Raw genomic sequence first — 12,179 nt, forward strand, 5'->3', positions numbered from 1 at the left:
GGACTAGGGATGACATAATAGCAGTGGTCCAATATCCCAGGGGTTGCCACAAAGAAGAGGGAGTCAAGCTATTCTCCAAAGCACCTGAAGGCAGGACAAGAAACAATGGATGGAAACTAATCAAGGAGAGAAGCAACCTAGAACTAAGGAGATGTTTTCTGACAGTTAGAACAATTAATCAGTGGAACAACCTGCCTCCAGAAACTGTGAATGCTGCAACACTGGAAGTTTTTAAGAAGAGACTGGACAGCCATTTATCTGAAATGGTATAGAGTTTCCTGCCTGTGCAAGGGGTTGGACTAGATGACCTCCAAGGTCCCTTCCAACTATTATCATCATCATCATCATCATCATCATTATTATTATTATTATTATTATTATTATTATTATTATTATTATTATTATTATTCATAAAACATGAAACTCAGTCAACTGAACACTCAAATTGACTGGCACTAATGGCTGACATGGGTTGCTGCCAGCATCCTAGGTATCAACCAGGTATCTCCTTAAAATGTGAGATGTTCCAAGTAGCACAGTTTTTTTGTAGCTTTGCTGGAGTTATTGCAGGAAGCTGCAATTTCTTGATGTATTTTGCAAAGTTTTTGGACATAGTTTTCAGTGCCCCAATGACAATGAGTATCACTATTACACGTTTCATCCATAATCGTGCAGTTTCGATGGCCAGGTCACGATATTTCATAATTTTTTCCAGTTCTTTTTCTTCAACTATGCTCCTGGTACAGCGATATCAATCAACTGTGCGCTTCAGTTCTCTATGACTGTGATATCTGGCATGTTGTGTTCCAGATGGCGATCTGTCTGTATTCTGAAGTCCCACAAGATCTTCACCCTCTCATTCTCAACAACTTTTACCACCTTATGTTCCCACAACTTTTCAGACACAGGCAAGTCATATTTTTTACACAATGCCCAGTGGATTAGCAACTCGGTCATGTCTAGCTTTGTAATCAGTTTGTGCGATTTTGCTGCACTCACATATTAAATGTGAAACAGTTTCAACTTTGTTGTTGTGAAGTTGGCAATTTGGATTGTCAGTAGATTTTTGTATCTTCGCTTTCATAGCATTAGTTTGTAGTGCTTGTTCTTGAGCAGCCAGTATTAAGCCTTCTGTTTCTTTCTTGATGGTTCCCATCTTAAGCCATGCCCATGTCAAGTTGTTATCACATTTTCCTTCAATGTTTTTCAAATGCTGTCCATGCAAAGCTTTGGTTTTCCATCTATTTAATCTATCATCCAGCCATTTTTCCTTATATTCTGCCTTTGTTTCTGTTATTTTTATAATGCTGTCTGTTTTCACAGCCTGCAGCAATTTTTCTGTACTTTGATTTACATAGTCATTCAAACTTCGTTTTTCTTCTTCTACAGTTTGGTGGATTTGCAGTAGCCCTCTGCCCGCTATTCTTCTTGGCAGGTACAACCTGTCAATGTCATTTCGTGGATGTAGAGCATGGTGCATATTCAAAAGTTCATGCGTTTTCCGGTCTAGGTGTTCCAATTCAGCCAAAGTCCAGTTGATAATTCCAGCTGGATAGCGTATCACTGGGACTGCCCATGTATTAATGGCTTTAATTGTATTTCCAGCATTTAGCTTTGATTTTAGTATTTTGCAGACTCTCCTAATGTATTCCTTTTGTGTTGACTCTTTGACTTTTCCATTCAAGATGTTATCCGCTTCCAATATGCCTAGGTATTTGTAACCATCATCCTTTGCTAGTGCTTTCATAATACTTCCGTTTCCCAGTTCTATTCCTTCTATTTTTCCCATTTTCCTCGCTGCGTGGATAATATAGCACATTTTCCAAGTCCAAAGTCCATTCTGATGTCGCTGCTAAACAGTTGAACTGCGTTGAGTATTGAGTTATTATTATTATTATCTTTTCTTCATTAAACATGAACCTCAGTCAACTGAACATTCAAATTGACTGGCGCTGATGGTTGACACGGGTTGCTGCCAGCATCCTAGGTATCAACCAGGTACCTCCTTAAAATATAAGATGTTCCGAGTAGCGCAGTTTTTTGTAGCATTGCTGGAGTTATTGTTGTTGTTGTTATTATTATTATTATTGAATAGTGCTTTCTGATCCAGGAATAGTTATAAGTGGTATGCAATATGAAGTTGTGGAAAGTTCCTATTAGCTGCAATTGCTATCTGATCTTTGATCAGAGTTGTGAATTCAAAGGAACCAATTAGATTGTAAATTATTCCAAACAAGTGGATATGGTCCTGTTCAGAACCAACAGTGAAATATACCTGGCAAAACCTAAAGCTACTCAGTGATGTTGGAATTAAGCCTGCGTCTGTTCTTCCCCATCCAAACACTAAAAGCCTCTTGGCACTCAGACAGCACTTTGACCACATATCCTATTCCGCCCATGGTAAGGTTGTACAGCTGAGTTTCATTAGCTTACTGATGATACTTGACACTGTGTCTCTGAATAATTTTGTTTGGGGACTTCAGGCAGAAAGTAAACACCAGCAGAAAAAAATCAACCTTTCTTCTCCCACTACTAGCAACTAGAACCAGCCCTGGAAGGAAGAGGAGGAGAATCATTGAAAACTGCTGTCCCTCATTCTCAATCCCTCAGAGAAAATCCAGAAATTTAGTATGATTCATAGTATCAAAGAGAGCTGAGAGAGAAAAGAAGACCCAAGGAGCTAAATTCATCCATCTTGGTCTCTCTACAGTTAACTAGAACATTGGTCCCCAACCTTTCCAGCTTTGTAGACCAGCAAGGGGGAGGGAGGGGATGGTTCCGCATGAGCACGCACGTAGCTTGCACAAACGAAGCTATGCGCACGCACCTGCATGCTGCACAAGGTTTTGTATGAGTAGGGTGGCAGAATAGGTGCAAATAATGTATTGACTATCTCCATTTAGAAAGGGCAAGATAGAGGAGTACTTGTGGAAGTGATCAGCTTTATCACTCCTTTCCCCAGTACTTAGGGAGCTGTGAATTGTAACTTAGAATTAAAAATGATTGGTGGATTGTACACTTAAAATTCAACACTTGAGAAAACGTATGACATTAGGAGAGTCCTGTAATGTATTGGGATTTTACTTGTACTGATTCATGTGTCTGTTTAAATGCTGCTTAAAGGTTGCTCAATGGTGTGTCTATGTAACGGTCTCTGACTAAGCCAGACTTGCTGTCTCCAAGAAGATCATTGGTAGATTTGGGGCGGGAACGTATTACTTTAAACCTATTGGCAGCCGCCTAGTGGCCAACCGTATAAGTAGCTATGCAGTAGACACTGTTTCAGTTCTGTTCCTGTTTACTTCAATAAAACATGTTCCTGTTTGTAACCTTCCGTCTGGCTTATTGCCTGCAAAGAACCAGCTACACAAGTCCTATATTTGAAACTATGTAATATTGCCTTAAAACCAAGGTATTCTGTTCCTTTCTTAAATCCTATGTGATGTGATGCTATGGTTTCTAAGGATCCTAAAGAGAAAACTAGTAGATCCTGTATACACATATTGTGTCCAGCTGGCTTATGTATATATGTATTTATGGATGTTTAGACACCAAAAAAGTCAGCCATGAGTGAAAAGACCAATATCCTTCCCACACTATTTCTGACCTTTATTTTCCCACTTCTTTTGTTTTCATGCCAGTTCTACATACATCCCCCAGCACAATTCTTCCCCAATCTTGGTATGACAATGAGGTCTTTCTCATCCCCAAATAATTCAGTCTACTATAGGATAGATATCCTGCATGCATCAAAGTCAAATTTATTTCTTTCAGACTTGATGGTTAGGATAAAAAATGCCAGCATCCTGGATAGCTATGGTTCCCGCCACCTAAGATACAGTTAATGCTTGCAGACATAATTCTTAGTGAATTTTACAACTAAATGTCTCCACTTTTATTTATTTTTTAAAAAAACCATGCCTGGATGATAATCATAAAGTAAATGTATGTCTTATTTATTCGGAGGCCAGGAAGCCAGCAAGTGTGACTCAGCTCCTTAACCTAGATTTTAAAGGAACACTGCTGGGTCATCCATAATACTCAAGCTGTGAAACAAGTGAACTTTCCATAGGTGCTCTTCAAAACTGGAAGGATAAGGATGTAGGCCACAGATGTCAAATTCAATCGCGTCACGTGATATGTTGTGATGTTTTTTGCCTTTGCGGAGCCACGGTGGCCGTGGCCTGCACATAACGCATCCAGCTCACCAGTTTGACACCCTGATAGGCTCTGTAAAGAACAGAGTGTGGCATTGTGTAACTGCATAGCTGAGAAGGCCTGAGATATGGTTACAGATATTCTGTTTTTGTCCTGAATATTGATGTTAAGACTACCATGCCCGCTGTCTTAATTATGCTTGGGTTTATATTCAGCTTTTCCTCAACCTTCATGGCTTTTTCCTCTTGTCATTGTGAATGGGTTCAAAGATAGGTTTCTCTTAGTGCATCAGAGCCATGTATGGATACCACTTTCCTCTTCACTAATTACATCAGAAAAACATTCTTCTGCCCTGCTCAAAAGCACAAGAAATAGTGCATCAAAATCAACAGACCCTGCTGGTGTGAGAGGGATCATTATGTTTTTGTTTTCCATTCTTCATCTGTTAAAAAATATTCTTCCAAAGAACATTTGCCAGCCGCATATGCTCCCGCAGGCAAAAAAAGTGATTGCTATCTTCTACTTCCTCTTTAAAAACAATTCAGCAACAAGACAGGAATGTTGGTCATAAACTAGAGCAGGGGTGTCAAAGTGCCAGCTCGCAGGCTGGATGCGTCACACAGAAGCTGCGGCCACCCTATTGCTGGCAATGGCAAAACCGTCCTGATATATTATGTGACATCACAAGTTTGACATGTCTGAAATAGAGCATGTTGTTGGGATGCCTCAAACTCTGCTTCTTGAAACCCTTGTCCAGTAGTTGATATAGAATAGGAAACGTTTGTTTATGTATATGCACAAATTCTATGAAATGGCTATAATTCTAACACTGTTTCATATACTAGTTGGGGAGCCATTCCTCCCCGCCCATTGTCTTAATATCACCCACTGTAGAGTATAACCTTTCCAGCAGTGACCCATCAATACTCAACTCTCCAGCCAGTCAAGTCAGTCAAGATTTGGTTATGTCGTCGGCCCTGGGGATCTCAGAAAACTGGTGAAATATTCAGGTGGTAATTAATACCTGCTCTTCACATAATCTTTTTAATTCTTAGTTTTGAGTTTTTTGCAGTTGTGAAGTTAATATTAATTTGTCTGTTTTTAATTCTGTTATATGCCATCCAGTCACTTGACTGCAAAATAGATGGCCATATAAATATAATGAATAAATATATTCATTATATAGGGTTGATTGGTCTCCTAGAATGAAAAATGTTTTTGTAAAAACTGAACTGTGTAGCTTTTAGCAACTTTTAGCAACTCAATGATCAAATTATTCTTTTCCTCTGTCCACTATTTTTGCATCAGTGAAAAAACTTGCCCTAAATTTTCAATGTAAAATGGAATAAGTTATTTATTAATTTATATTTGTTTCCTGCCTTTCTTTGAGGACTGGATCCTAATATAGTTACTATCCTTCTATGGGATAGGTTAAGCTGAGAGTAATTGACCCAAAACCACTTTATGTTTCCATGACTTAGTAATTATCCATGGATTTCTTCAGATTGCTAAATCAATTAAACCATCATCTATTAATTGCAGCCCCTTCTCCAATGTACTGTTGACATTAGATTGTATCTTGTTCAATTTGGAGTCTCACTCCAGACAAGCAATATGGAAGAAAATACGTTTTCTAGTGATTTCATCTTCAAATATTCTACATATGTTCTATGGAGAAAATTTCCTTTACTACAAAATTTATCACATTTCTTGACCAGCTTTCCAATGCCTGAACATAGCAACATTCACTCTGTTGTGCAACAATATGAGAAGGCAATATTCTGTATCAACTAATTCATAGTAATCTTTCAGTCACTCAATTTGAGCATCATAATTGGGAAATATTTATTGAAAACATTTGTATAGCAGCCCATCTTCCAACTTAGGGCAACTACCAATGTTTTTTTATTGCCAAAAACAATAGTCTGAAAATCAATATCCATTATTTGGGCTTAATAACCTTTATCGATTAATATCTAATTCTATACTAGTTTCTTTAATTTGGCAAAAATATTTTTCTGTATTTTGTTGCGTCCCTTGGATATTGCAGTTCATTCATAAATATAAAACATTTCTCAAAGAACATTATGCATATTATGTTATCTGTAAAAATGATAAATGCAGGTAATAAATATTATCATCAAGCATACTTATTGTCAAGTATTAAATTTTAGACTGAAGACCTGAGTACATTTGCTACCTATCAGTGGTTTGCCAATTGTAGTGTGTGTGTGTGTGTGTGTGTATGGAGATATGGAAAAAGACAGAGATGCACAAATGTTTTTATTAGATAATTATATATATAATTTTAACGGTTTTGTTATAACCAGTCTGTATCACTTGAAACAGCATTTGTTTTGAGCAAGGCTTAACTTGGTTTGTGACATGAAATCAAGTCTCTTGAGTTTCATTGCCATTAAAGAAACGAAATTTCAAACTGCAATCTAAAATGCTGTTGGTAATATGGAGTCCCAACTGTCAATTAACTGAAGTTTGTGCTATGAAATTAAATATCCCTGGAGTAAATAAGTTATTGTAGTATGAAATTATAGGTCTCTCTGTGAGCTAAACCAGGTAGCGTGATAACGAGTAAGTCTTATTTTAGCAACAGAAACCCGCTTTGTGGCTCTCTCTCACACCGCAAAAATCTGCGGTGATGCTTAACGTCTTTAAAGCACCGTTTAAGAACAGACCAGCATTTGCCGTAGGGGAAAAAAAAAAGTACAGTTCAGGCTGTAATTAACCAACGTCCCTCCAATAAAAAGCCTATAATTATTAAGTTACAAGCGTCTGTCCCTGCAGTCGCACGCTATCTCTTAGCATTGACAAGCTGCCGGTCACGCCCCTCTCCCTTTCCGCACCAATCCGGAGGCAGCACTAGCGAAAGTTTTCTCCGAAAGCCTTCTGCTGGGAAGCGCCGCCCCTTTTGTCTCGCCTTGCTGCGCGCGCAGCCCGATGCCTCCGTCTTCCTCCTCCTCCTGCTCCTCCTCCACCTGGTCTCCCCCCCCCCTCCCGCCTCCTCCTCCTCCTCCTCCTCCATCCTGCATGTTTCGGGTCATTCCTTCTTCCCGGCTGGCCGGAGCGGGGCTGTAGCGCGGACCGGATGTGCCCGGGGAAACCCGGGAGGTATGGCTTCCGCCCGGAACCCGTCCTGGCGATGAGGCCTGACTAAAGGGAAGATGAATAAGGGCTGGCTGGAGCTGGAGAGCGACCCTGGTGAGTGAAGGCGCCCCTGCCAGTTCGGGGAGGAGGCCTGCGCTCCGGAGGGCGGGCGGCCTGCCCTCTCGCTTTTCGGGGGACGGGTGGTGGTGGGACACCGACGACCGGGTGCGGCTCTGCCTGCAGCCCCGTAAACGGTCTTCCGGGCCCAGGGATCCCACCTCGCCAACGAGCCGGAGTAGAAGCCGCTGTGCCCAGGTGGGATTTCTGAGCTGCTCCTGAGCCGGGTGCGTGCAGCCTTCCTGCGAAGTTAAGTTAGGGTGAGGTTTGCACGCTTTGGGGAGGGTGAGCATTGTTGTTATTGTTGGAAAACTGTAGTTTCCGGCTTGGCGTGGCGCCTGGACTAAGGTAGGAAGGCTTGGCTTCTTCCCCAGACGGTGATTGGAAGAGGCCGTAATTCGTAGCCAAACGATTGAATCCAACCGTTTGGTTCAGGGGTCTTCAAACTTGGCCCTTTTATGACTTGTGGACTTCAACTCCCAGAATTCCTCAGCCAGCTTTGCTGAGTCCACAGCCAGTCCACAGCCAGTCACAGCCAGTCCACAGTCCTCAGCCAGCTTTGCTGAGTCCACAAGTCATAAAAGGGCCAAGTTTGAAGACCCCTGGTTTGGTTGATGGTATTTGGCCCCGCTCCCGTCCTCTTCCCAAGGAATTGTTGTTGAGTTGATGGCGTTGTTGTGTTTGAAATAGGTACCTCTATTGTGTATCTCCAGCGTGCCTCTTTTGTCTCTCTAATGCAAATTGATACGTGCTTAATGAGTCAAAAGTGAAAATAGTTCTTCAAAAGTAAATTCAGAGGTCAATATTTTCAAAATATTTTTTATTCGCAACTGGTGGTTGTTTATTTCCAACACGCTGTTGGAAATAAACACTTTGACAGCAGTGGCCAAAATTGTGGAAAGCTTTTGGGAAAAGTTTTATTTTTGAGCTTTGATGGCTAATAACACCCACCTTTTTTTTGGAGTAGTACCATAAAATTATATAGCAATGGAAAGATAATTTAATCAAGAATGTAATGCAACAAAGTTTGTTCAGTTATCTGTACTGTATTCGATGAAAAGTTATGGCCAAATAACCAGAAAAAGGAAGCACAACTTGCTTAGGTTGATATCAAGTAGCTGATTGTAGCCAATGAGCATGAGTGTTTATTTTTTCATAGAAGTTTTAAATTCATTTTTTCCATACGTACAGTACTAATTTTTCAATCAACGTGCTGAGTTTACATGCTAATACATATTTAATTCCTAATTCTTTCTTCTTTCCTCTAGCCAGTGGTAAAATAAATCCCAGGTTTGATAACAGTCCGTTTCTTCTTTTTCTTTCAGTCTCATTGTCAGTCTGTCCATCTCTGAGCATTCTAGTATTTTTTAAATTACGGTACATATGTTTGATCTGATAGATTCCTTATACTTATTCTAATCAAGCTCTCATCCCATCAAACATGCTGGCGATGAGGGAGAGTATCTGTTACATGGGAAACTTACTGCTTTCTTGACTCTAGAGCAGGGGTGTCAAACTGCCAGCCTGTGGGCCAGATGCATCATGCGGAAGCCACTCCCACCCCATTGCCAACAATGGCAAAACTGTCCCGATACGTTGTGTGATATCATGTGACGTCGCGAGTTTGACATGTCTGCTCTAGAGTATACATCATTCTCTGTCCTTTTCCCTGCACATTTAGGTTATTTTTGAGCTGAGAACTCATCACATCACCTGATATGAACAGCCAAATAATTGCCTTACCTTTATTGATGTAGCCTGACTGAGGTGATACAAGATTTGCATCTCTCATGATAGAAGATGTGTGCTGCTTTGCTATGTAGCAGTTCACAAAAGAAATCCAGTATTTATTTATTTAACAATATTTATAGTCCAGCCCATTCCATATGGACTCTTGAATGAATAACAAAAAGATAAAAAGGAAGAAACAAGCAGTAACAATAAATTCAAATAATGTAATTAGTGAAGTCCTGAGTCAGAACACCTCATATATTAAACTATTCTACAGGTCAGCCCACTGAAATAACACTTCTTTGGCTAGTTTTGGAAATTCTAGTAGGATAGATACTGTTTATATATCCAAGTGGAGAATATGCTTGCTATTTGTTGAGGTCTGTCATTTAATAGGCTGCTTTTTAATCCTCATCCCATGTACAAGAAAGGGGGTCTTGCATTTACTTCCTTTTTAGGACCAGATGATAAAATGGGAGGAAGCTAGCATTTTATCAATATAACAACAACAACAACAATAATAATAAGTAGTAGTAGTAGTAAAGTTGGAAGGGACCTTGGAGGTCATCTAGTCCAACCCCCTGCTCAGGCAGGAAACCCTATACCATTTCGGACAAATGGCTCTCCAGTCTCTTCTTAAAAACTCAGTGTTGGAGCATTCACAGTTTCTGGAGGCAGGTTGTTCCACTGGTTAATTGTTCTAACTGTCAGGAAGTTTCTCCTTAGTTCTAAGTTGCTTCTCTCCTTGATTAGTTTCCATCCGTTGCTTCTTGTCCTGCCTTCGGGCGCTTTGGAGAATAGCTTGACTCCCTCTTCTTTGTGGCAGCCTCTGAGATATTGGAACACTGCTATCATGTCACCCCTCGTCCTTCTCTTCATTAAACTAGACATACGCAATTCCAGCAACCCTTGCTTATATGTTTTAGCCTCCAGTCCCCTAGTCATCTTTGTTGTTCTTCTCTGTACTCTTTCCAGAGTCTCAACATCTTTTTTACATCGTGGTGACCAAAACTGGATGCAGTATTCCAGTGTGGCCTTACCAAGGCATTGTAAAGTGGTATTAATACTTCACGCGATCTTGATTCTATCCCTCTGTTAATGCAGCCTAGCACTGTGTTGGCTTTTTTGGCAGCTGCAGCGCACTGCTGGCTCATATTTAAGTGATTGTCCACTAGGACTCCAAGGTCCCTCTCACAGTTACTACTATTGAGCAAGGTACCCCCTATTAAAATATTTCTTGAGTTGTTTTATCCCGGATAGTTATTTATCAGGCTAGGGTTGTGCAGTTGGAAGTAAATCGGAGCACATTTAAATGCTTTTATGAAGGTGTTTTGTAGAATTTTATCTTGATTTTTGATTTGGTGTTTGTATTAGATTGATTAGACTGAATTATGTGCCCAAAACTATTTTTGTAAAATATGACTAGTATTTTCCGAGTAATAACCTAATCCTTTCCTATCCTCTGATTCTTCCTCCCGCCCCCCCCCCCTTTTTTCAGGGCTCTTCACACTCTTAGTGGAGGATTTTGGTGAGTATAATCTTACAGCATTGTATTAATTAGTTCTACCTTTTTCAGTTTGTATACTGACTCAAGTTTTATCTTCATATAGGTGTTAAGGGGGTGCAAGTTGAAGAAATTTATGATCTACAGAGCAAATGCCAAGGGTAAGATTTTGGCTGTTACACTAGCTAGAAAAAAGCAAAGTATCTTTCTGAAGTAATGACATAATCCAAAATGTATGAATAATGATAAAGATGATGTTGGAATGTATTGGAAATTGTTCCATTTCTGTCAAGTAAATGTCAGAAATCTTCTGGAAATAGGCTGAAATACAATATATAATAACATAGCAGAACTGATTGCAAAAAAGGAACATAATAAATCATGTTGTTGTTGTTGTTGTTAGCTGCGAAGTCGTGTCCGACCCATCGCGACCCTATGGACAACATTCCTCCAGGCCTTCCTGTCTTCTACCATCTTCTGGAGTCCATTTAAGCTCACGCCTACTGCTTCAGTGACTCCATCCAGCCACCTCATTCTCTGTCGTCCCCTTCTTCTATTGCCCTCGATCTTTCCCAGCATTAGGCTCTTCTCCAGTGAGTCCTTCCTTCTCATTAGGTGGCCAAAGTATTTGAGTTTTAGCTTCAGGATCTGGCCTTCTAAAGAGCAGTCAGGATTGATCTCCTCTAGGACTGACCGGTTTGATCGCCTTGCAGTCCAAGGGACTCGCAGGAGTCTTCTCCAGCACCATAGTTCAAAGGCCTCAATTCTTTGGCGCTCAGCCTTTCTTATGGTCCAACTTTCACTGCCATACATTGCAACTGGGAAGACCATAGCCTTGACTATACGCACTTTTGTTGACAGGGTGATTAATAAATCATAACATAACATAAAACGATTGTTTTGAAACACTGGTTATAATGGTGGAATGGAATCACACATATTTTACATTCAGATTTCCTTTTTAAGATTACCATAAATTGCTTAAATCAGTCCTGTTGTTACTGAAGGTGTCACGTAGGTCTAGTAATGTTCCAATCCTTTGTGCTTCAGTTTATAGTAGCACTTTAATTATAAATAATTTGGTAGTGATTCATTTTAAGTAGTTTTTAATTAAAAGAAGTTTTTACAATTTTTTAAAAAAACAGCACAAAAACATAAAAGAAGTAGAAAAATAAAGAAATTGTGAAAGCATAAAAGTAAAAGTGAGAGATAATAAAAAGGAACAAAAATGCAACTTCCCATCTTCTTTGAAGTTATTCTCAAAAAAAAAAATCTTTTAAGATTCTTCTTATATTCTTTCACCATTGATTCCATTTTCACCAGAATTCTTCCAAGGTGCTAGTTATGCCCTACAAAGCTCTATATAGCGTAGGGCCTATTTCCTGTGATGTCTGTCCAGCTGACATCAGGGTTTGTGTGTTTTGGAATCCCTTTGATTAAACTCTGTCATTTATCAGAGCCAGGAAGCAAGGCTTTTCTGTCTGAGCACCTGACCTTTGTAATGGAGTTGCCCCTGAGATCCATGTGGCTCCTGGAAAGCCTTAAAAGACCCAGTTGTTCTCCTAGG

General features: G+C 40.0%; 1 protein-coding gene across 3 annotated transcripts in view; it reads left to right on the forward strand.

Annotated features, from left to right (window-relative positions):
* Nucleotides 1-7,164: 7,164 nt before the first annotated feature.
* The window catches only part of BAP1 (BRCA1 associated deubiquitinase 1), a 34,213-nt gene continuing 29,198 nt past the window's right edge, over nt 7,165-12,179 (forward strand). For 2 of the 3 annotated variants that reach the window (XM_081320736.1, XM_081320735.1), the window contains exons 1-3: nt 7,165-7,374; nt 10,607-10,636; nt 10,719-10,773. In XM_081320736.1, the coding sequence (XP_081176862.1) occupies nt 7,338-7,374; nt 10,607-10,636; nt 10,719-10,773 (122 nt within the window). In that variant the 5' untranslated portion in view covers nt 7,165-7,337. Of the gene's footprint in view, nt 7,375-10,606; nt 10,774-12,179 lie in introns of those variants that run through there. The other variant, XM_081320737.1, reaches the window with a different exon arrangement.

This window comes from Vipera berus (assembly GCF_964194415.1).
Source record: "Vipera berus genome assembly, chromosome: 2".
NCBI classification, from domain to species: Eukaryota; Metazoa; Chordata; class Lepidosauria; order Squamata; family Viperidae; genus Vipera; species Vipera berus.